The sequence below is a fragment of the Euleptes europaea genome, chromosome 7 (genome assembly GCF_029931775.1).
Source record: "Euleptes europaea isolate rEulEur1 chromosome 7, rEulEur1.hap1, whole genome shotgun sequence".
Lineage (NCBI taxonomy): Eukaryota > Metazoa > Chordata > Lepidosauria > Squamata > Sphaerodactylidae > Euleptes > Euleptes europaea.
Window position 1 is genome coordinate 48,149,101 of NC_079318.1, and position 26,331 is coordinate 48,175,431.

At 42.6% G+C, this 26,331-nt stretch overlaps 1 protein-coding gene across 1 annotated transcript in view; it reads right to left on the bottom strand.

Annotated features, from left to right (window-relative positions):
- The window catches only part of IARS2 (isoleucyl-tRNA synthetase 2, mitochondrial), a 41,800-nt gene that overhangs the window by 1,788 nt on the left and 13,681 nt on the right, over nt 1-26,331 (bottom strand). The window contains exons 13-20 of the mRNA XM_056852828.1: nt 16,313-16,415; nt 15,784-15,877; nt 10,970-11,078; nt 10,743-10,845; nt 4,743-4,868; nt 3,402-3,533; nt 1,779-1,885; nt 1,232-1,377 (exon numbers count right to left, since the gene is read on the bottom strand). Of these exons, the coding sequence (XP_056708806.1) occupies nt 1,232-1,377; nt 1,779-1,885; nt 3,402-3,533; nt 4,743-4,868; nt 10,743-10,845; nt 10,970-11,078; nt 15,784-15,877; nt 16,313-16,415 (920 nt within the window). The remainder of the gene's footprint in view (nt 1-1,231; nt 1,378-1,778; nt 1,886-3,401; nt 3,534-4,742; nt 4,869-10,742; nt 10,846-10,969; nt 11,079-15,783; nt 15,878-16,312; nt 16,416-26,331) is intronic.

Genomic DNA, 26,331 nt, shown 5'->3' on the forward strand with positions numbered 1-26,331 from the left:
GGCTCTTTAATAGCTTTCAAACTCTTGCTGCACCACACTGTGGATTTATAAACTTTAAGAACTGAGGTTAGCAGTTACTTTAATAAAAGCCCTACTTGTTCTTAACAGACTTATAGCAAACTCCATTTTGTCTGTAGGCTAAGAGCCACCCACCTCCCTTTTTAGGGCTCAGCCTGCCCATTTACTTCCTTTTTCCTACCAGAATCTGCTGATCCTGGGATACACTAATTTGTTTCCCCTGCCCTTCAGTAAAGCTCAAAGCAGTACACACCTCAACAAATGACATGTCTCTTACAGTTCTCTGGGGACCTTCCACCTTTCTGGCAAACCATTGTTGCATCTGGAGTTCCTCAGGTTTTTCACTCACAAGGTATCTGGTGGTTGTACCAGGTTTCATACTGTGTTGGCGTCCTCCCCACCTGATGTGTTATTTAGTTCTCTTATTCGGTTAAAAGCCTTTTTAACCCACATTCCAGGAGCCTGCACTCAGGATCTCTTGAATTGTGTGGAAAGTAAGGTCAGTCCCTCCCTGTCAGAGCTCTTAAGGACCCCGCAGACATGTTCAAGCCAATGCCTTCCCAGTTGCTGCTTTGTTCTAAAGAAGCACACGCCCAACTCCACTTTCAACATGTCTCAAACAGAGTGTCTAAAGTGTAAGTCAATTCTGTGGGGCCTTATCAGGTTAGATGGTGAAAGAAAAACTTTGTACATGCATTTTTAGGAGGTTTGTTTGTATTTGTCCCTGTCATTATGATTTCCTGCTATCGTTAATGTTTTACCTTTTTTGCTTTTAAGTCTGTGTGCTTCGGATGTTTTACATCATGCTTTGGTCACATGTACTAGGCTGTTCCCCAGATAACTGGGAGGCTCTTTGTAATAAAGGAAATGAAGAGGTACCAATCGGTGGCCAAACAACGGCTCAGGTGATGGCAGCTTTGACGTGTATGCCTGTCCCTGGTTGGAGCTATGATACATTAAGTCTGTTCAGTCTAAAAGATACGCTGCACATGCTCAGCAACCTGGAGCTTCGCAACTGGGATGTCTGGCACTTATCACATTTAGACTAGAAATTGCACCCTTATGTAGGCCATCTGACATTCCAGCTCAGCAGCCTATGTTCAGCCAACTGACTTCCCTTCCACCAAATCCAACAGATTTGGGACTGTTGTTTTGGGACTGCCATCACTTGATGAAGCTCAATTTTATATCCATGGTTGCACAAGCAACTTACCTTTTGTATAGGGAAGGTACTGGAATACCTCCTCAGCCAGATGTGGAAGGATTGGGGCAAAAGAACGAACCAACGTGTCCAAGACCTCTGCTAAAGCTGTTTGACAGGAACGGCGTTTAGGATCTTTTTCTTCTTCACAGTAAAGTCTGAAATAAAATGGAGAGACGTGGCACTCACCCACCTTTAATTTCTATCTGGATGCAACTATAAACCTAAAAATCGGACTTCTAATTGAGCACTAGACTTTCCCCTGGGGGGGACTTCTATTCAACCTTCTCAAGGCAAGTGAGCTTGACAAAAAATGTATTACTCAGCTGTACATATTAAACAATAGAAATAAAACTATCGGGGAGAAGGTAATGCTGGAACAATCAGAAGTTAATAATGATGATAGTCAAGTATGCCTATTCCATGTCTCCACACATAACAAAGAACAGAATTCCTTGCATGGACTAGAAAGGAAGGTACACTGCAGCACAACTGGAAGATCAGAAAGACATGTTTCCTTAACACAGTAATAACAGGGAGTGTGACTTATCATACCTACCTGTCCTTGACTATACTGAAGTAAAAACTGGAGAGCTCTCTAGAATGGAAGGCTTGTAGTAATCGAATGACTTTGCCATAGTCATACTCCTTATATGCACCTGTAACCTGGGGCAAGAAATGCAAAAATACACAGCTGAAAAACAATGCCAATGATAAGAAGTCAGAAAATAGAGGAAGGGAGACCTCTGAAATCACACCATAGATTTGGTGACAACGGTGTTTTACTAAAAATGTCCGCTAACCAAGTGTGGCATACTGCAACCCACAGACTTGCATAGTTATCACTGGTACCACCAAGATTAAATCTTGGTAAAAGGGGAAAAGAGTTATGCAGCAAGGTCAGGAAAGTCTGTACTGCACTGGATCATGAATTCCTTTCCAGCACAAACCATGAAGCTCCCAGGTTCAGGTATCTTCAGTTAGATCTCTAGCTGAGATCCTGGACAGCCACTACCAGTCAAAACAAACAATACATTGACAGATGGGGCCCTTAAAACATTCTGCAATAACTATTCTAAACAACTGTTCAAAAGATGATCCCAACACACCTAAAGTCCTCTAAATCTGGATTTTATTTATTTTACAAAATTTATACCCACCCTTCTGCTCTTGTAAAGGACACCAAGTCAGCTATCAAATTAAACATATATAATAAAATCACATCTGAAATATTAACACCAACAAAAGATACATTAAACCTATTAAAACCAGAGATAAAATACATACAAAAGAATAAAAAAAATTAAAACACTGGAAAGAAGGAGGGATCATTGAGGGAACACCAGACAAAATAAATCCTTCACCTGCTGGCAGAAGATGGCAACAGAAGGGGTCATGCAAATCTCCCTGGGAAGAGAGTTCCAGAGTTTTGGTGCCACTACTGAGAAGGCTCTCTCCTGGGTTGCCACCTGCCTAATCTCTGAAAGTGGGGGCACCTGAAGCAGGGCCTCTGAAGATGCCTGCAGTGGTCAGATAGCTCCATAAGGGCAGTCCTTCGGGGCTGTTGGTCACAAGCCATATAAGGATATGATTATAGCATGGATAACACTGGCCAAATTTGGCTTTTTCTAGGAAAGGATGCAGCTGGCAAATCAGCCAAAGCTCATTTAAAAGCAGTATGTGCCACAGATGAGATCTGAATGTCCACTGGAAGCAAATGCACCTTATACCACCCCCATTCTTTCAAGTGGAATGCAACTCATCTAAAAGAGACTGTTGTCTTAACCTATGATCAGAATTATGGCTGACAAACAGCACCTCGGTCTTGTCTGAATTAGCCTTTTGTTTATTGGGCTTCAACCCAGAACACTGCAGTCTCCAGCCACCTACTCAGAATGTCCATCTCACTGAACCCTCCTGGAAAAGGAATTATCTGCCACCAGCATATTGATGACACCATTCCAAATCTTCAGAGGACCTCTCTCAGTAGGGTCAAGTAGATATTAAAATATCTGCCTACAACTACACCGACAGTTTTAGCAAACACCCAACAAGCTAGTAAGAAATCACCTCAGCGCTTCAAAATAACACTTCTTGCCAGGTGATGGTTCAGTGACCCGTAAGCCCCACACCATGACACCATCACCACCCAGGAACGCCATGAAGTTCTCCCCTTGCTTACCTTGTTTGCGTAGCCCTGCAGCAAGTGGAGCATATACTGGTCTATTACATACATCTCTGCAGTGGGGATTGCATCTGTCCCTGGATCGAAGCCAGCCAGATTGCCCAACAAAAACCGGAGCGTATTCCGAAGCTATCAACAAACCATTTCAGTAATAAGCGTTAAACAAAGAAGCATTCCACAAAGTCCAGGACTGTGAAGTATTAATGTCAAGACAGCCAAAGCAATTTCTAGATTTTATGCCCCCTCTCTAAGGCTCTTTTCTATCACAAGGCTTATCATGACACACTGAGAACAGAAGGAAAGAAGCAATTCACACTGCCTGGAAGGCACCTATGGAAGCTCCTTAATGCTGTCAGGATTGGGCCCAGTCGTTGCTACATGACCTCCAAATGGGGTTTTTTGCCCTTCTGTCCTCAAAGCTCCAAGTGAAGCTCTGTGCATGTGTATTAGAGCAAAGCTTCTTAAACTGTGGGTCGTGACCCCATATGTGGACGCATAACTGAATATGGGGTCGCAAAAACAAGCACATCCATCTCTTTAGTATGCAAATTTGCTTTTGTCTTTAATAAATGGTATAATTATATGTATACCAAATAATGGTTTTAAAATAAATTTCTTTATGATTTATTATCAGTAAATGTTGGATTTGTATACCTATTATATATACCTATATACCTGGGGTTGCGTAAAAATTTCTCGGGCAAAAAGAGGTAGTGAGTGGAAAAAGTTTAAGAAGCCCTGCATTAGAGCATCAAATATGAAGGCTGACTGCTTTGGCTGGTACCCAGAGCTCAAGCTGAAACTAGATGTTAAGGCAAGCACGGAGGCTGGTGCCCAAAGAAACAGCCCCCTCCCTCGTTTTCCCCTGAAGGGCTATTATCAGCTCCATAGATGATGCAATGTCATTATACTAATAGTTTCCCTGCCCTGAAAGTAGCAGAATGGCAACATTCAGCATGATGAAATCACACAATGAACAGCTTCAGATGCTAAGAGAGAGGGAAAAGAAGGTCATGTTGAGGCACTCTGACAGCAGCCTTGTGTTGCACTTTCAGAAGTCCCAGTAAGAACCACTAAGCAGAAATTTAGCAAACCGATAAAAGATGGCATGAACAAACGGTTGAAGGCAAAACATGCTAGAAAAGATTTGGTTATCCCTTGACACCAAGTTATACGAGCCAGGCATGCACTAGTGTATTATTCAAGGGAAAAAAACTTTTTAAATAGTAAAGGCTTGAATACATTCTTTCTAGTTACGCACTCCAAATGCCAAGCTAACATTTTCATTCTGGAATGGCTTCTAGTCAAGAGGCATCATCGTTCAGTTTTGCTTCCTACCTTGTTGATATCATCTCGTGCAGAGTTAAGCACTGCTGGTCCAATCAGTACTTCCGTAAAAACATTTGACTCAGCCACCCACCAGCGTAGAGTATCAGCACCATATGGAGGGTTTGTGCTGTGGTCCTGTGTAGTGATGAGATGTGACAATTTTAATGCTGTAAAACTACCCAATGAAGAACATGACAAGTACTACAAAATCCTCAGAACAACAGACTTTTAAGTTGTCTCTTATGTTGGCAATGAGTGCATTCCCTCAAGTACATCATAAGTATATCTAATCCTAAACATGGCTCCATTGTGGATACTCAAACTCAGAGATTAGAGCCATGGACAGACAAGACAGACTTTTCTACAAACCTGAAAAATGCTCAAGATTTGCAGAAAGATCTGAAATATTTAAAGAACACAGATGGGTGTTAAACCCACCCAAAGTGATAGAAGAAGCTTTAAGAAACAAAGGCCTTCAGTGGCCATTACTAGTCAACAACAACTTTAAGCAGCCTTCAAGCCTTGGCTTCTGAAGAAGTTCTCATTCATTTACTTTTAAACCTCATTTTTTTATTTTACAATGGAAACACTTCTCAAGGTGTACCAACAGTGGTGTATGTGAAAAGATTTTGTCTGAAACCACACTAATGTGATTACATCCAGTCTCCAAACAGGAGAGTGGACGCTGTGCTACATATTAACTATATATGAACTAGTGCTCATATGTGTCAGGGTTTGGTGGATTTCCCCCCTCTATCTCCCAAATTACTGTACTGGGAGAGAGAAAAAAACTCCTACCATGCATGTATGTGCAGTAGTCTAGTAGGGTACCCCTCCCTCAATGAGGCAGAAACTGTCTGAAATAGCACCGATGCAAATAAAGTGGGGAAAGAAATGTAACCAGTCATCCCTACACCACAGCTGTATGACAGCACCACAGTGAATGGCTTGCTCAGGAACTCCTCCCCAGTTACTGAAGTTTGAGGACTCAAAGGCCAAGAAGCCTTCTGAAGCATTTTAAGAACAATTCCAATGGTAGTTTTACTGTTCAGTATTTGATATTTTAATAGGCTCTTTGGTCCTCTCACACTGTTTTATCATTCAGTTTCAAGAAAGGGGAAAGGGCAAAACTCTAAACACCCCCCCCCCAAAAAAACCCATCACAACGGTTCAGCAGGATTATACACTGCGAGGTTAACAGCCTTGCTTGCAGTAAGAACTGCAGGCTTGCAACAAGTCAACACATTCTTTCTTTTGGTACAGGACAGAGTCCTCAAGGCTCCAGAAAAAAAATGCTGTTGTTTATAATCTACCAATTTTCTTTCAGCATGAGCTGCTGCCAGACTCCTCCCGTTTGATCATTATTTCAAACAATTGCTTTGCAAGGTGAGCTTCAATAAAAGAACTCCCCCTGCTGAGTGAGACATCCTGAACAGATCCTCCAGTCAACTTAGTAATGTATATTCATACATTTCAACTTATGAGACAATGACACGGGGCTGAATCCAAAGGTTGCTGCTTTCTGGCTGGCGTTGTCACTTCTGCCAGTGAAAAAGCTGGGTGGTTTTTGCTGATTCCCCACCCCCACCCTGCTGCAATTCATTGGGCTTCTCAAAATGGTGCTCTTGGGACGCTCAGGAACAGAAGAAGAAAAGTTGGTTTTTATGTGCCAACTTTCTCTCCCTTTTAAGGAGAATCTTGGAATACAAGAAGGCAACCAAAAGGAGAATCAAGCCGGCTTACAATCACCTTCCCTTCCCCTCCCCACAACAGAGACCTTGTGAGGTAGGCGGAGCTGAGAGTTCAGGCAGAACTGTGACTAGCCCAAGGTCACCCAGCAGGCTTCATGTAGAGGAGTGGAGAAACCAACCCGGTTCTCCAGATTAGAGTCTGCTGTTCATGTGGAGGAGTGGGGAATCAAACATGGTTTGATTAGAGTCCGCTGCTCTTAACCACCACACCACACTGGCTCTCATTAGAGGTGATCTGCAGCAGAAGGGGGGGGAATTAAGCAAGTGCCACCTCCCCCTTCTGTTGGGAGAAATAACTTACCAGCAGAAAACAACCACTGAATTCAACCCATGAACTCTTCCTCATTATGCCTAATGGATGCAAGCGCCAAAAGAAAAGCACAACCATCAAGTGTATCAGATGTAGTTTTTATCTGCAATTAAGCAGTTTCAAAGAGAATCCTGATATTTAGTGCACAACAATGACGCATCAGTTCAAATGCATCTCAACAATCCAAAACAGAACAAGGCTCCTAAAAGCTCCTTGGAATTGTTTCTTTTTGCCTGCTTTGATTGTTTCTCTGGAACTCCCTGCCACCTCCTGCACTCCAAATGGGACTACAGATGACCAACAGTAAAATGCACAGGCTTATGTAAGCCAGTGAACAGTGAGGGAAGAAGGTAATTTGGTAGCAACTGTAAGCCCCTAAATTTAAGATTTTTTCCACCTCCCACAAACACTTGCATGAATGAGTATATACTCGGGTATAAGCCGACCCCCCCAAATTTGAGGCCAGAAAAGGGAATTTCTTATTGACCCGCGTATAAGCCGAGGGTCAATAAGAAATTCCCTTTACCGGTAATGCTGCGCTCTAAAATGGCGGCCGCCATTTTAGAGCGCAGGGATGATCTCACCCCTGCCCCAGGTCGCCCTCCCGCCGCCCTCCCGGGCCCTCCCAACCCACCCCGACCCCAGTGCCATCCAAGGGGGGGAGGGGGAAGAGCCCCTGACCCCCTACTCACCGGGAGAGGCGGCGAATCGGCGGCGGCGGTGGCGCGGCCTTCCTGCCCCTGCAGGCCGCTGCCGGCCGCAGGAAGCCGTGCGGTCCCGGCAGCAGCAGTGCGGCCTTCCCGGGCCTGCAGGAGGCCCCTGCAGGCTGCTGCTGGCCGGAGGAAGCCGCGAGGGCCCGACGGCGATGGCGGCGGTAAGTTCCCCCCCTCCTCCCCCCTCTACCGTATTGACCCGCGTATAAGCCGAGTTCGGCTTTTTCAGCCCTTTTTTTGGGCTGAAAAACTCGGCTTATACGCCAGTATATACGGTATATATCAGGGGTGGGGAACCTTTTTCCTGCCAAGGGCCATTTGCACATTTATAACATCATTCGGGGGCCATTCCAGGTGTAGATCTCCCGGTGTGGGAGGGAGAGGCTAGATTTGCCAGGTCTCTGGCCACCACTTGGAGGTTGGCAACCCCAGGGGAGGCCACGCAGAGAAGGCCTGGAGGGTGCCCCCGCTCCCCCGGTCCTCCCCCCCAGGCGGGAGGGTAGCCAGCGGTGGGCCCGAGCAAACGAGGCGCCAGGGGGGCGCAGCACGCGGTCTATCAGCAAGGGAGGAAGAGAGGAAGGAAGGAAAACAGAGAAAGAGGAAAAGGGAGAGAGGGAGAAAGAAATGGAAAGAGGGGAAAAAAGAAAATGACCGAGACAGACAAAGAAAGAGACAGAAAGAGAGGGAGAGAGAAAAGCCTTCCCCCCCCACACACACACACACACACCGGCCCCAAACAACCTGGCCCCAGGCTCCATGCCCTCCCCCCCACAGAGTCCACAAAAAGCCCCCGAAGCCCGATCGGCTCCTGCGCACATGCTCTGCCACTGGGAGCCGTGGGCCTCTTCCCCCCCCCCTCGCTGCTCAACAGCCGACAGGCAGCGAGAGGGGCTTACAGAGTGCCCTGGTGTTCCTGCATGCTGCAGCTATAGGGGGCAGCCTTGGGGGAAGCGTCCTTCCTCCTCCTCTCGCCGACCAACAGCTGTCAGTCGGTGAGAGGAGGTCCAAAGGGCGCCGCAGCGCCTCTGCAAGTCATGGTCCCAGGAACACCCTAAGGGAGGGCTGCCCTGCCTTGCCCCTCCGTGGCAGGGCCCCGGAGCTCCTGAGGGCCACAAAAAATGTCCTCAGGGGCCACATACGGCCCCCGGGCCTGAAGTTCCCCATCCCTGGTATGTATATTTATTGATACAGTCTGTTCAGCCAGCCAAAAGTTAACACATAAAATTATCTGACTTAATAAAACCGTAAAACTAGTATAAATAAAAAATTAGATAAAAGACTAATGATGTTAAAATGTAGGATATTAAAACAAATCACAAGATTTAACTTAACAACTTAATATTTCTAAAAGTATAGCCCGGTTTAGTAATTTTTTTCCACTCTATTTTTGCAAATTTTAATTGCAATGACACAGAATTTGGCAGTTGGGAGTGAAAAGTGTGGAGTTTCACCCATCAGGAGCCTCTTAGTCAGGAATTCTACTGGCTTATCGGGGAATTCACTGATTAGGGGAGCAATGAATCTAATACGGGAGCCAGCGTGGTGTAGGGGTTAAGAGCGGTGGTTTGGAGCGGTGGAGTCTGATCTGGAGAACCGGGTTTGATTCCCCACTCCTCCACATGAGTGGTGGAGGCTAATCTGGTGAACTGGATTTGTTTCCCCACTCCTACACACAAAGCCAGCTTGGTGACCTTAAGCAAGTCACACTCTCAGCCTCACTCACCTCACAGGGTGTCTGTTGTGGGGAGGGGAAGGGAAGGTGATTGTAAACCGGTTTGAGTCTCCTTTAAGTGGTAGAGTCGGCATATCAAAACCAACTCTTCTTCATGGTAGAATGAACAGCTAAACAATACATGCTTGGTGGTTTCGATGTCTGTTGACCTGCAGGGTCTGCATGAATGATTTCCTTAATATACATCAGAATCTAAGGGCCAAACCAGATGTGATGGCATCCTCAAGGCTACCATCAGGATGCCACCACATCTAGTTTGACCCCCCTCCCTTTACTACATCTAGTTTGACACACACACCCATGTCTGGACAGGGAGGACAGGCGTACAAGTATCAGCCCACTGAGCAAAAGATTCAAGCTGAGCTCCAGTGGAGCATAAAGCCATCAAGCCTGGAAACCATCCACCCAATAAAGCAGGCACTGATAACCAAGTAAAAGGAGCCATAAAACATTCTCTATTTTTATGATGGCCGGGGGGGAGGGTACTGTGGTCACAAGCAGCATGAACATCAGTACTGTACAGAAAAGGCAATCATAGCTGTGACTTTCTAGCTCATTTCAGTTTACTGTTCACGCAGGAGGGAGGTGGGAGATTTCATCCAATTCCCCTTGCTTACTGCAGCCTGCCATGTCATCTATCAATGAGGCTCCCCGACCTCCAGCATTGGCTTTGGTGGGAGGGGTGTGTGTGACTGCAAGGGGAAACATCCACCTCTGCAAGTGAAACACTCATAGGATCCAACCCACTGTCTCCTATATCTTTCACAAGTTATTCACATAGGTGTTGGATGCTATTTTATTTATTTTGCAATGCCAGGATAAAAAGGACTTACCCTTTTCTTTAAAGTAGGAAGCAAACTGGAATTCTCAGGGAGAGGGAAATTCCCTAAAGGACCACTACCACTGTATAGTAGGTCATGTATACAGATGACTGATCAAATTCAGGTTTCGCTGTTGTGGGGAGCAGTTAATAACTCAGTGTTTCTCAGAAAGGATTTTTTGGGCATTCTCATGAATAATCCCGAACGGCAAACAGGAGCACTCTTCCCCAGGCACCACTCAATTCAACAAGGTTCGGCGGGTAATTTTCTTGGCAGGGTGTGTCCAAAAATCCCCTCGCAGAATGCTAGTATCCCACATGTCTTGAATTAGGAAAGCTATATCGCTCGAGTGTGGCCAAGTGCTTCACCCGGCCACTTTGCTTCCTCTAGGGCTGCTTGGATCAGGAAGATAACTTCACTATTAAAACCAACATCTTGTCACTATTAGCATCAACATCTCGTCACAGATTACTAAACCTGAAAAGGCGACGAATAGGAATTTAATTAGCCTTTCTGTCAGTCCTTCGGTCAGTGATGAACAGGGGTAGGCTGAACGGAGAAGCAGCCTTTGAGGCTGTAATGAGTGGTAACAAGCTGACACTTGGGGCACCTCTCAGTGCCATATTTCAGGGACTAGTGGACTATATTTTCAGACTGGGAATGCAGCCATGTAATGACTTACGTTGCCTCCATTAATAACCACGTCTGGGTCGACGACGTTTCCAATCGATTTTGACATCTTCTCTCCTTTTTCACCAAGAGTAAATCCATGAACCAGAAGGGCCCTAAAACAAAGACCTCCGGACAATGCAATTTTTCATAACGGATCCAGTAAACAGTGCCTACTGCTGTTGCTGCCCAAGGTCAATCGCTTCCCATTAATGTTCTGCTCCAGAAACACCGACTTACTTGTAAGGTGCCTTTTTTCGGGTCGCCACGCTCGTCAAGAGAGAAGACTGAAACCAACCTCCCAGCTGGTCTTTTCCTTCCAGGTATAGATCAGCCCTTTCACCTACATCTGAAGACACACAGAAGCAGGGCATTTTAAAACAGGATCTTTACATTGCTAGTTGGATGCTGGCAGCTTCTTGTCCTTTAGCTTCAGTTCTGATTTTTTTTAAAGCCCCAATATCAAAGTTCAGCAAAATTTATAGAATCTATTTGCTATAATGATCTCAACATACATCATACATGACATTTCTTACTATTTTAAAGGAATATACCTTTTCTTAAAAGTGTTTAGGATTTAGGTGGCATTGAACAAGCGACCCATGCGTCCTATGAAGATGAGGGAACGGGATTTTTTCTTTTTAAAACACAGTGTCCAGTCACTCCTTTTACAAGCCCATTTAAACAAGCCTCTGTTTACTAAACGTTAAATTATATTTACATCCAACTGTAACAAGTACAATGGTTTCCAAATGTGACCAACTACATTCTATAATGAATGTGGCATTTTCAACAAAGCTCCCCAATAATTGTTAATGTGAAGCATCACTTGTCAAAATGAATTTGAATACATGAAATTTGTTCTTCAACTCAATATTAAATAAATAGAAGAGGCAACCAAGATGATGGTGTTTGTGCCCCATGCATGGCTGTGAGATTCAACATTTATTATTTTAAAATGTCTATCCCTCCTTCCGTCAATGCAGATCTCTAAAGAGGCTGACAGTATACAAGCAACAAAAATTAAAAATAATGAAACACAAAGGAACAATAATTCATTTAGAGAAACGTAAAGGAAACCATTGTCAACCAAAACCAACTTTAGTTGCCATTGAAATATTGCCAGATTGTCGAATAAAACGGGAGAGTGAGTACCAACATCTGGCTGCTCCCTCAGAGAAGGTCCTACACACATAGCTAGGTTTTCTGCAAGATCTTACCACTTCACCTCAGGCAGAAGCAGCTGCATTTGTGGATCCATTCGTGTTATGGATCTGCCCCGACACTGAAGGGAACGTGCAGACCTTGCACATGACCGCTCAGTGTGCACAAGAGACCTCCAGCAGAGATATGGATTGGAGAGGGGCACCTGAGAACCCCAAGCTTTCAATTAAAAAGCAAAAATCCTTTAACTGGATTAAAAACTCTGGCCTAGAATTTCAGGGAGGGGGGCTAACTCTGATTAGCCAAGGCACCTACATTTGTACCTCTTGGTAACCACTAGGCTTGGATCCTATCCCTTTCCATTAGCATGGCAGAGTCCTCCATTGCAAAGTGTGCTTCTCCAGCATTTTGGTGCTTTCTTTTTTCTGTTGCCCCAGAAGTTCAGACCAGTTGCCCCAGAAGTTCAGACCAGAAGTTCAGACCAGAAACAACAAAAATTGAATCAAAAGAGTTTCCGGTTATACATTAAGAAGAACTTCCTGACAGTTAGAGCAATTCCTCAGTGGAACAGGCTTCCTCTGGAAATGGTTGGCTCTCTTTTTTGGAGGTTTTTAAGCGGAGGCTAGATGCCATCTGTCAGCAATGCTGATTCTGAGAACTCAGGCAGATCATGAGAGGGAGGGCAGGAAGGGTTGCGTCACTGCTTGGCTCTCGTGACCCTTTCTTACATGCCCAGGGAAATGCCGATTGCCATTTTGAGGTCCGGAAGCAATTTTCCTCCAGGCCAGATTGACCAGGAATCCTGGAGGGCTTTGTTGCCATCTTCTGGGCATGGAATAGGGGTCACCGGGGTGTGGGGGGATGCAGTTGTGAATTTCCTGCATTGTAAAGGGGGTTGGACTAGATGACCCTGGTGGTCCCTTCCAACTCTGATGCTATGGTTCTCATGCAAGATGCTGTGTCTTGTATGAACAGAAAGCATCTAGAACTAGAGGTGTACACTCCACAATGGAGGACTGCACTTTGCAAGAGGAAGGAAAGTACAGGATCCAAGGCTGAGTTCCTCACTGGGATTCTCCATGCAAGAAATAAGGGGATGGGGGAAGAAGGCTGAGTGCCCATGAGAGCACTGCAAGGATGCCAGGTTGAGGCATGGCCTGGTTTTACTTCTGGGTACAAATGTGACATATGAATGCTGTCTGAGTCTGATACAAAAAAACACACACATCTCTTAGGCAATCACAAAGCACATAAAACTGAATACAATTAAATTGCTCCGTCAAATGTAAAATTCATTGTCTGTCTGAAAGTCAATTCTTGCTCAATTATCAGCTCCCAACTGTTCAAACACCCTCTGAGATTGCAGAAAATGCACTCTATTCGTCTTAATTTATTGCAAAGGGAGAAGAATTCATTCCAGTTGTATACACATTGGATGCAGACAGCTCTGCCCCTTTCCTGTCCCTCCTCCCATCCAGCATATATTCTAGCAGCTTGTGTTTCACACGCTTGAAAAGGGGGCTAGGAAGCTTTAATTATGGTTATTATTTACAGTTCAGAGGGCAAAGGGCTTTAGGACTTAATAATCATTCTTCATTTTGAGTTCAGTATCTTTGATCATAAAGGACTTTAACCTACAGATTAAGCACACTGTACTTTAATGGCAACCACAATTATCCAGGCCTTTCCCGGAAAATGCCCTGTCAGCACATAAGCTCAAGCAAGATAGGCTTGTTATAAAACAATCCCATTCGTTTAGTTAAACATTAGAAGAAAAGCTCCCAGGGGAATTATGCTGCTGAAGGCTGGAGTTCTGGCAAGAGACACATTTTGGAGCTTGGACCAAACAATTTGGCCGCAGTGGTTGCCTGGTGCCCCATCTTCGCACATCTTTAAGTACAGGCTTGGCAAGTCATTTTGCATAAGGAACCTGGGATACAAGCATGATTCAGAAAAAGGCAGATTCATGTGTTCATTCAGGCCATCTAGTCTAACCCCCTGCTCAATGCAGGATTAGCCTAGAGCATCCCTGACAAGTGATTGTCCAGCCTCTGCTTAAAGACTGACAGTGAAGGGGAGCTCACCACCTCCCTAGGTAGCTGGTTCCACTGTCGAACAATTCTTACTGTAATTTTTTTCTCCTGATATCTAGTCGGTACCTTTCCTCCCACAATTTAAACCCATTATTGCTAGTCCTATCCTCTGCTGCCAACAGGAATAGCTCCCTGCCCTCCTCTAAATGACAGCCCTTCAAATACTTTAAGAGAGCAATCATGTCCCCCTTCAACCTCCCCTTCTCCAGACTAAACATTCCCAACTCCCTCAGCCTTTCCTCAGAGGTCTTGGTCTCCAGGCCTCTGATCATCCTCATCACTCTCCTCTGCACCCGCTCCGTTCTCTCCATATCCTTTTTTAAATGAGGCCTGACAATTTTTAAGACAGGCTAAAGCCACGTAAGCTTCTCAAATGACCACTGCAGCCATGTGGACAGATAACAATTCACCACCACTCTGCAACTGCTTACAACTTCAAAGGAAGTAGAGAAATTGTAAACATGGAACATGTTTATGGACTAGAAAGCATTTCCCAACTTGGCCACAGATGGCATGCATTTTAAGCAGGGGGTACATAACTCCTGGATCAGTGTGCACTCAAAATACACACGAGGAAGAGAAAATACAGCACCAACGCAACACCATGCGATTATGAACTCTGATGGTAAAAACCTTTCTTTCAAAAAGAACAGACAGAAGTGAAACTTTATTAATGAATTCTGTACCAATTTTACAACTGCAAATCAGCTCTGCAAAATTCATTATCGTTTAACTGAACAGTTTCATGACAGGGTGCAAAGAACCCTTAGATAAACCCACTGTTTGCTGATGATACCATTGCTTCTCTGTGTTGCCAGGAAATAAAACCCCTGGGCCAATATGCTTTACAATTGTAACAGATCGCTATCAGAGGTTTGTGTATTCCAGGTTTAAAGTTCAAAAGCACTTGATGCCCTGGACAAGAGTCCTACTCATAGAAGTTCTCTTTCACTATTCTGGACACCACTGTAGACAATGGGTTGCTTTTCCACCATTGCACTGAAGCTACTTCCACAAATATTCAAAAACTTTCATACTTGAAGCACACAACTGCAGACACAGTGACCTACTTGACAAATGAGTGACCTAATCTACAAGGAACCTACTATCTGTAAGAAGTCAATCTGTACTTAAGGTACATGTTAATTTTGTTGCCTGAAGGAGGAGAAATATGCAACACACAAAATTTCGCCAACTCTGCAAGATATTCTGAACATAAAATGTGATGATATCTATACATTCTGAGAATATCTAATCCTTTAAGGCTGTCATTAAGTTGTATTTAAAAAAAAAATCATGGCCTTAGATAATATAGAATATGAGCAGATGGATACACTTAGATGCAATTCTTTTTTTCTTGCTCTCTCCATTCCCCAGTAGCTCCACCCAAGGCCCCCCAAATACTAATGCTGGAGGTGTGAGATTTGTATGAACAACAACAACAACAAATACATGGTCTGGGAGACTCACCACTGACAGAGGAACACAACTGATGAAAGGGGAGGATAATTTAACATTTCCCTTTTCCTACTACAGCTTCCTGAACTACGCAGATCTTTACTTAACATCTGACATATCCAGCAGGAGTCTTCTGAGGTCTCAGGAAACTGCTGCAGGAAGTGGATGGGTAACAATGAACCACATTGTAACCTTTCACACTTGCACTCCATGAGATTTATGTTGCAAAGGAGTCACTTATCAGCTTAACCTATCTCATGCCTAGAGACTAATGTTGCAAGCTCAGGTAGCTACAATGACCCATGGCATGATTCAAGACACAACCAATTTAGAACTTACCTTCTAAAACATGAGCCCAGGATGTTCCACTGTCAAACCAGATATCGAGAACATCCTGCCCTGGTACATAATCTTGGACATTATGGGCACCAACCTGATTCAGAAATAGGTAGAAGGATGTCAAAAAGGAAAATCAACAGAATTCTCCGCAAGTTAGATTATGTACACAGATCTACGTTCTTCCATTTTTATCCCTTATGTTCTTTACATTTAAATTCACAAAGAATCAGCTACAGAATAATCTTTTGGTTCATTCCTAAAGAAAGAGGCAGAATGGGATCATCCAGTTTGCCATGCCCATTTTATATAGATTGCTTTGGCCAGCTTACTGACATCCCTTTCACAAGGTGATGGTTGCTGGTGTAGTTACCCTAGGCTAGCTCAGATCCAGCTACCTTGGCCTTCTGCTCAATTACCCCAGCCAACCGCTACAGATGGGACTTGAATCAAAATAGTGAATTCAGGGTCAAAATTAACATGAGCGACTCTGTGGACAGACCTGGTCTTCACAGAACGACCCCAAAATTACCTTTGCCAAAGCCTCACTGGGAAGAAGCTGCTCAATAGGAAGAGTCCACCAGGCATCGCTGCCATGCTGCTCCACTATTTTAATCACATTCTCAATACTTTTCCTGTGAATGAAATTAAACGGTTTTCAACAGGTCAGGAGATTACTATTATCTCTTCTTCAACATCACTCAGTCCAAGTTTTAAATGTGAATGTATCATGTAAATAAAAATGGCCCAATATTTATTTACTTACTTATTTAAAGTACTCCTTTTTCACTGAGACACAAAGGGGATTAGAGAATTAAAACAACGCAACAGTATAAAATGTACGGCAGTGGATAAAACTGGATTATGAAATTAGAGGCCAATACGCTAACGGCATAACACATACCAACAATGCAACAGAGTTGGACTGCAAACAACAAACCATACAAGAAACAAAGTAATGAAACCTGCCTAAAATTCGCAGATGTTAATTGCAAAACCCTTACACTGCCTCAAAAGTAGACCTCTGAAAACCAATGTGAATAATATCAGAATTATTCAAACTTCTTTTGTCTGTGTTAGCCCTGTGGATTTCTACACTAATGTCCCACATTTGGCCCCATTCATGTACTTGGCATGGAAGAGGACAAAGAAGTCAGGCAAGTTCTACCCAACTGTAACAAGAACAAAGTAAAGATGACAGCAGATGGTGATGGAAAAGTAACAGCTGGTTCATTACAATACTTGCTGCTAAAACCTTTTTTGTTGTTGCTGTTTGTTTTGACATTTATACCTAGTGTAACATTTTGATGTTTTCATATGCTGCTTGATTTATGACTTTTGACAACACATTCTAAAATCAACTCAGTTTAACACCTCTTGACATTCTCAGCCTGAACAGTTCATTGAAACTGCCTTAGAAACTCTTCATACCAAGCTTTAGAAATTCTTTACACAAAGCCTTACGAGGTTTTATTAAAAAAATTTACACCCCACCTTTCCTCACAGCTTGAGGAGGTCAAGGTTACAACATACCCCTCCCTTACTCTCCTACCACTAAATATGGAAGAATCTGGAAGAGGAAGAACTCCATGGAGGGCTATGATGTCATGCAGTTGGCTTTCCATTAATCAGAAGAACTGACAGTTCAATCCAAACAGAGTTAAACCTTTCTAAACCCACTGACTTCAGTGGACTTAGAAGGGTGTAATTCAGTTTAGAATTTTACTGTGAGTCAACTAGATGCGATGAGAGACGAAGTTCTTAGGGCTAACTAATGTGAAAAACTGGACACCGGGTCACAATAGCACAAACCTGAGCGTACCCAAAGAGTATTCTAACAGAAGCATGCAACAGTGCCACTATAATCTGCCTGTTCCAGAGGACTGGAAAGTAGTAAAGTAATGCCCCTTAAGAAATATTCTGACATTCGAGAGGAGAGGAGATTTAGAAGGTGGCAAAACCCCTTCAGCAAATTCATTTCATTTGCAGTATAGGATACAATTCACAGTTTCTTTCTGCAGAAATATTGACTAGAGCTGTTTAATTAGCGGCAAGAGTTTGCACGGGCAAAGTTGAGAGGGCCAACAGAGGAACTGGTCTGATTTTCCATTATAAGGTACCCTTAACTGCATCCACACAGCAGTTGTTATTTTAATGTGGAGGCTTTGCCAAATCCTGAGGTGCCTTTTCAAGCCTTGTGATAGAAAGCCTTTTTCTGAAGATGGCAGTTCCCAGATCTGTGCCACTCTCAAAGCTTTCACAGAAGCCCTAGGTTTCAGGCTCGTAGATGAAAGCCTGGGAAGGGGACTGCAGCTTCCTATCCCAATGCAAAAGGATCTCGGTTTGCTTTGCAATCTTGTGATTCTTACCCTGGGGGGGGGAGCGCGGTTCTGCCACTGTGTTTTATCTGCCACTACGTGATCATTGTGAGAAGAGGCATTCGAGCCTAGCTTTTATTAAGAGATACACTGGCCCAACATACCGCATCTGATGAAGTGCAGGAAAGCTTTAATAAAAAATCTTAGGTGCCACAAGACCACATTTTGGCTCTGCTGCAACAGGCAAAGGTGGCTGACTCGCTAAATGCTGGACTTCAGCAACACAGATAAATAGATACGTGACAATGATACCAAGTCACTATCAGATTCCCTGAGAAACCCGAAGGCCAACAGCAATTCAGCACACGTTATGCTAAGATTAGATAATTATCTACTTTACTCTACTATTAAGTCAATGGTTGAAAGCTAGCAAGGAAAAAACACACACACACACACACACACTGGGAGTTACAGCAAGTTTGGCCATAGGATGTGCTCATTATTAATAGTCTTCCAACAGAAGAAACTACAGCTGGTGGACACCTTTGGTTTTATATGCAGGCTTGTAAATAAAAAATTGCCTATGACAATTAAGAATTTCTTCCAGGCAACTAGGCAGGAAAATTGCTACCTTTTAAAAGATAGGTTTAAGCTACAAATGACCAGCATATTTATGTGGTTCGATAAAACAAATGTTATGGCCTAGTAACTTTTGTACACTTGTTTACAACTTTTACAATTAGTCTAAAAGCAACTATGCTTAAGACCCTACTGCCCCCCCCCCGCCCCTTTTGACTTGTTTCCATATCTTCAACACTTTCACTACTGGATTTTCAGAATTTGCTCTTGTATGGACTAAAAGCTGGTTTCTGAAAATGGCACAAAAGATATTTCAGGAGACTTCCATCATTTAATTATAATTATCACCTGAAAAATCTATTGTGTGTGTGTGTGCGCGCGCGCTAAGTGCCGTCAAGTCGCTTCCGACTCATGGCGACCCTATGAATCAATGTCCTCCAAAATGTCCTATCTTTGACAGCCTTGCTCAGGTCTTGCAAACTGAGGGCTGTGGCTTCCTTTATTGAGTCAATCCATCTCTTGTTGGGTCTTCCTCTTTTCCTGCCGCCCTCAACTTTTCCCAACATGATTGTTTTCTCTAGTGACTCTTGTCTTCTCATAATGTGACCAAAATATGATAGCCTCAGTTTTGTCATTTTAGCTTCTAGGGTCAGATCAGGCTTGATTTGATCTATAACCCACTGATTTGGTTTTTTTGGCAGTTCACAGTATCCATAACACTCTCCTCCAACCCCACATTTCAAAGGAATCTACTTTCTATTATCTAAATGCTGAACTGAACTCTCCCCCCTCATGAATAAAACTATTAGGCAATTTATAAAAAAAACCCTATTCTGGTAGCATAGTTAAAACTACAAATGTGATTTCACTGATTTATTTACTAACCAAAGCGGATCAGGAAATTGCTGTTAAAATTAGTTGCACATTATTTGGCTTTTAAGAAACACGTGGTAGTCTATATCTTTGCAATATTTCTCAAAACTGAAGTATGTTCCAGTTTAGTTCCTCTTGGAAACCCTCCTGTAAGTTTTAGCAATATGATTATGAATGCCAAAAGTATTCTTCTCATTTCACCCCAAGGTGAAAGTTCTCTCCACAGTGTACATTCAGTGTGCCAGTCCAACACCTTGCTCAAATAACTACTTATCACTCTACAAATGACAAGCTTCAGTTTGAAAATCATAATTCACAGAGTAAGCAATAAGCAGCCCTGTTGTAAAACTTTGCCCTGTATTCATGTGCCATATCGGATAGAGCTTGCATTACGTGTCACCCTAGCCACAAAAATCCACCAGGCGATGCACGCAACCATGACGCCAACCAATCATTTTGAACCCTGATACTGATTACGCCAAATGCTTATTTAGTGGGAAATTAAGCAGCACTGAGAAGTTTTCCAGGAGGGAAAAGAAACAGTTGGTCGCTATTGCTTCCTTGTGTACAACAATGAGAAATGCCAGGTAACTTTTTTTTTTTACTTAACACATTACTTTTAACTTTCAAGATATTTAAGTACAGGGGTTTTAGAAGTTCATAGAATTTAAGGCATATTTCAGCTACAAAAAATTACTATCTTAGAAGGCTTAGATCACTCAGGATATTGGGTTGGATCCAAACAGCTTTTTTGCAAGTGAAAAAGAGAAGGTTTCCTGTCGAGTACCAAAAAAGGCTATGTATGTTCAAAAGCCATGTTGAACAGGGGCTATAGGAAGAAGGAGAACTGAAAGAGACAGTGAAAAAGCTGGCTGTATCCAATCCATTATTTAAATTTTTACTAAATTAAATAGGCTAACTAGTAGTAAAACCACACACACAAATCCTTTAACACTCAGATGGATTAATTCACACACACAAAATTAACGGGATTATTTGGAAAACAGTTTAAATGGGATTTACTTAAATTGCAAACTTCTGATTAACTGGGTTTGGGAACCAGCATGTATTTCTAATCCATTCATTTCAACACATTAGTTAATATCTTGTAGAAGACATGAAAAGCCAAGCTGCAAATATGCATGCTTTTCATTTTGTATATAATTTATTCATTGCTGTTGTATACTACTGATCTTGGTCGTTGAACATTCTGGTTCCAACTTTTGACTGCATAAATTTTAAGCAAGACTAGTCATGGCTGTTGCCACTATTTCTATACATAGGAAATATATACCTGCAATCCCATGGTTCTAAAAAACTGAATCCTCTGATACTTATAAGAAATGTCTTTGTCTAATATGACATATCTAAATATATCCTTAAAGCAACCAGCAGTCATTGACAAATATACAATTTTTCATCAATAATTTTCATTTCTCTGGAAGTTTAAAGGCTCTTTTGATTTGAAGGAGAAATCTCTTAATCTTGCTTATCTTTTAAGTCCTCAGTAAACTACTAGTACCTGCTGCTTCTGCTCCAACCTTTTTAGTACTATGCTTGAGGGGTCCTGTGAGTCATTAGATTCTTGTGTGTGTTAAGTGCCGTCAAGTCGCTTCGGACTCATGGCGACCTTATGAATGAAAGTCCTCCAAAATGTCCTATCTTTGACAGCCCTGCTCAGATCCTGCAAACTGAAGGCCGTGGCTTCCTTTATTGAGTCAATCCATCTCTTGTTGGGTCTTCTTAGAGACACACATATAGCACTGGATAAAAAAAAACAAAGGTGGGTGGAAAAAGACTAAATACTAATGTCTGGTTTTCAGGTTTTAAAAAGTGTTGTCAGAAAGAGACATTTAAATAAACATTTTATGGTTTATGCAACAAATCATTCCAAACAAGAGTACTGTCTCTTCACCCACAGCCTTACTTACTGAGACCTGCCTGGGAGAAAATAACTTTCGTATTTCAAACTAGCTGCAACAGGAGCGCTCATGGACAAGATGGTGGAGAGGAAACAGATGCTGTCCAAACAGTGTTGTCAAGTGTAACAGCAACTCCATGTGGACTAGGCAAATTTCCAGTGGAGGTGCTGTTACTTTTGAAGGCCACTGACCAGACTGGAGTAGATATTGACTGAAGATCTGCCCATCAGGACAGAGATTATGGCAGAGAACCATGATCAGCCAAATTTGTTATTCCAGTTATGTCTATTACGCGCCGTAGGGAAAATACTGTTTTTCCTTCCAATGTATTTTCTTTCTATTATGCAAGCATATGAAAGTATTACGTGTTCCATGGAAAAAGCAGCAAGGGGAAACAGGATCCATCAACGTTTCTGTCCAAACTTGAGGTCCAGGGTAATGACCTATGATTTGACAGACTGTGCTTTCCAAGTCTGCCTGTCATTTCTGTAGGCCAATACACTGCATACTTTCACCACTCAGCAAATTACGCAGAAGATCATGTTGGGGGGAAATGAATTTGTACACAACGTAGATGACTACAGTTCAGACTGAAGAAACTTCATATTACTCTACAGCCTTGCTGTGCATCCCCACCTGCATCCACGTACAGTTTGTAATAATTTATGAATATTGTACTTAAAACAAACATGAAGCTTCTGACTCACTTGAAATGGTTTCCCATAAACTGCCCCTAGCTTAAGGCTGTAACAGAACCATAGACCACTTTGGAGCTGTACTTGGGCTTAAGATATTAAACTCAAGAGTGGTTCTACATCAATGTTTCCAACACTTAAGTGGCATTTTCATTTATAAATTCTATTTTCTGAAGGAAATATTAAAGTGCCTTTTTGTTGCTTCTGGTGAACAAACTGTCTTTTTTAAAACCTCTCATTTTAAAAAGCAAAGAGCAATAAATACGGTTTTTATCTCTCCATAAAATATCTAAAACAACCATTTTCAAAAGGAACTCAAGCTCGCCCTTCAGTGTCTTTCTCCTTTGTCACATCTGTGTCTGTATTGTGGCAAGAATTTTATATGGACTCTCAGGAAGGATTATTTTGCATTCAGCCTTTATCATATGACTACAAGAATTTGACACAACAGATACCACAAGTAGCCACTAATATATGAAATACATGTTTATAAGCACCATAAAGGGAAGTAAATCAAGTATGACTGATGTCATCAACTAAAGCAGAGAACCAATCCTTCCTATAATGTGATATTTCCCACCAATTATACATCAGTTATTTGCAAAGCTCGGTCCCAGCGCACAAGAAAACCTTAAGGGATTAAGTCATGGGATTGTGCACGTTTATGTCCTTGGTCTACATGAAGCTGTCTTATACTGAGACAGACCATGGTTAGTCCATCCAGCCCACTATCATCTACCCTGACTTGCAGTGGTTGTTCAAGGCCCCAGGACGGAGATCTTTCCTAGTCTGAGACCCTACACATGTGAAGCATGTGTTCTAACACTAAACAACTGAACTCTTAACCTCCCTCTTATTTAGAAATTTATATCTTGCTTTTCTCCCAAATGGGGACCCAAAGCAACTTACATCAATCTCCTCTCCTTGATTTTATCCCCACAGCAACCCTGTAAGGTAAGTTAGGCTGAGAGAGAGTGACTGGCCCAAAGTCACCCTATGAACTTCCATGGTAGTGGGGATTTGAATCTGGGTCTCTTGCGTCCTAGTCCAATGCTCTAATTACTACACTATACTGGTTTATCAAGAAGTATTATTGTATTTCCAAAACAGGTAATAGAATGCATGGTTTACAGTGACTGATATTTACACAATAGAGCTCAGTACTGTAAACCATGCATTCCATGACTTGTCACAACCCACCACTCAATGAGTTTCCATGGCAGAATAGGAATTCAAACCTGGGATCTCCCAGATCCTAGTTCAGTGCTCTAACCACTACACCATAATGGCTGTACGAATTTCAGTACAGTCACATTCATCTTAAGTGGAATTATAACATACACTGGTGGAATCTGTGCATGGGAGCAGAAGGCAGAAGGGAGGGCATGTATGATCCTACAGATTGCTTCCTGAGCTACATGCAAACTAAATTTGAAGAAGAAGAGTTGGTTTTTATATGCTGACTTTCTATACCTCTTAAAGAAGAATCAAACCAGCTTACAATCACCTTCCCCTCCCCTCCCCACAACAGGTCGGGCTGAGAGAGCTCTAAGAGAGCTGTGACTAGCCCAAGGACACCCAGCTGGCTTCATATGTAGGAATGGGGAAACCAACCCAGTTCACCAGATTAGCATCCACTGCTCATGTGGAGGAGTGGGGAATCAAACCCAGTTCTCCAGATTAGAGTCCACCGCTCCAAAACACTGTACCATGTTGGCTCTCTTATGCTGATTGCAGCAAGGTCGCCTAGCGCTGTGCACTTTGCAAGAATCCCAGCAGGCACTTAGTGGTTCGCTGGAAATCAGTCTAGCAGTGGATCACAATCGGCTTACATCTGCTCTAAAGAAAACATCCATTTGCACCTAGTGCAACCATTCTATGTTGTCTTCCAGAGGACAATGAATTTTAAAGTTTATCAAATCAGAACACTGACTGTTCACATAAGCAAACTAGTAAGTTTTTAAAAAACAACAACGCAAGAACTTCATGGATGAAGCATGCTTTAAACTCCTTTGATGGGAAGGGAAGAACTGATTTAAGTCAGCTGGTCACTTTATGTCACTAAACACCAGAGAAAATGACATGAGGCAGGCTTGGTTCTGGCTCCCTTCCTTTTAGTAATTATTAACTCCTAACGCCCTTCTTCCCAATGAAAGGGCGGGAGGGGATGAAAAAGTCTCTTTCCCATGGTGCATATAGTTCTTCTCTTTCTTGTCAGGCTTACTTCTTTTCACCCCCACTCATGCTTTAATATTTTAAGCAGCAGATCAAACCAAAGCTCAGTAAAAGTAACCTCAGTCCGCCTGTACCAAAAATATGAATTCAATTACAGTCCTAGAGGTTTTTAAACAAAGGAAAATGAAAACAAATGCGAACCAACCTCACTGATTACTGGCAATTTGAGAACAAATGCAAAACAAATTTTGATGGCTTTGCAATGTTTTGCCAATGTACCAGTATTGGCATGCACATTTAATAGCATAAATAAGGTATTTCGAGTTGCAATTATTGAAGCTATTGATTACAAAATTGCGACCCGTCGCCGGGTTAGTAATCTCACGGACAGGTAGCATAAACTTGCAGCTTTGGCATGACCCGCATCTAAAGTTCCCTTTAGGTAGGGTCGATGTAAGTGCCGGGAGTGGCATGCTGCTTACCAAAATATCCTTAAAGGAACAAGTACATTTATCCACAATTCGTGGAAATTGTTGGCAACCTGGTAAGTGCTGGACTAAATGCCTGTGTCTATGCAAAATCTGCCTAACGTAAGGGGACATTGACATGTGTTGCAGTACACAGGTAAGTTGCAAATCTGATTTATCTATACATCAGAACCAAACTCTATTAAACATAACTGGTTTGCCATTTCCTAAAATTTCTGATCTTTTACAGCTCAGTTTTCCCACAAAGATATATCCTGAAATTTAGCTGACCACTGAGCCTTATAAGGGACATGATTAACATGCCACTAGGGAAGTCTTCACCACAATTAAGGTCTCCGACACCTTCAGCCTAGTAAACATTTTCAGACCAATGTAAGTTGTACTGGGGCCTCTGGGATGCCACAACTCACAATTTCACTAATGCTTTTTGGAACCAGATGTCTCTGACTTTCACAGCTTCGCCATAAATTAAAATTAGTACCCTTCTGATTTCACTCCTCCCACTCTCTGTCCAACCTCTTCCTATAAACATACTTGAGTTAGCACAGTGTTAAATACTGTGGGCTTCTCATTTTGAATAAGGAAGCAAGGGAATTAAGTCTGGGCCACACTGGAGAAAACTCCCTAATAATGGCAATGCCTCCCAACCCCAACTTCCCTTTATTAATGAACAAATCACAGCCAAACCTTGTCCATCTGCAATTAGAAGACAGAACTTCCCAGAGAACACTGCTCCTGAATTTAGAGTAATGATCTCACAAAGTACTCCCCCCCTCCAAACAGCCACTTTTAGGGTTTCCCTCCCCACATTCACCAAGGGGGTTTCCTCTGGCATTCCTTCTTTGGAAGCCAGCTTCTATTTACTTAGTTATCTCTCCCCAAACTGTCACCAACAATCAACTCCACACACCCCTCCCTCACTGACTTCAGTGTTTTTCATATTTGTTTTAAGAGGGTGTGCTTAAAACTTTCACATGCTCAAGAAGCCGTGGGGTCTTTCTTTAGCTCAACAGAGACTGTATGGATCATAGTGAACATTTTGTCCCAAGTTTTTTTTTCCTTTAGCCATCATGTAAATCCTGGACTAAGGCAGTGCAATCATATTGTCAACATCATACATACATAAAAATCTACCAAAACTTTTTACTAACTCAAAAAGGCCATAAACTGAGGAGAGTCACACTATAATTGAACCATGTGTTCTTTTTTACTCATTTCCTGATAATCTTCCCTTCCCCTGTATCCTCTAAGGGCACTTTCTACACCACAACTGTAAGCCTCCCTTCTCTTTCTCCTCTGCTCCATACTTTTACTGTTGTTCCCTTCTCTGTATCAATATATCTACTTATCAACATAGCCAAATCTGTGGATTCTTAAATCCAGAGATTTGAGCCATGAATAGAGACAAGACACATCTTTCTACAAACCTGAAAAATGCTTGAGCTTTGCAGAAAGATCTGAAATCTAAAAACAAGTACATCTTGGCGATGAGACCCTCCAA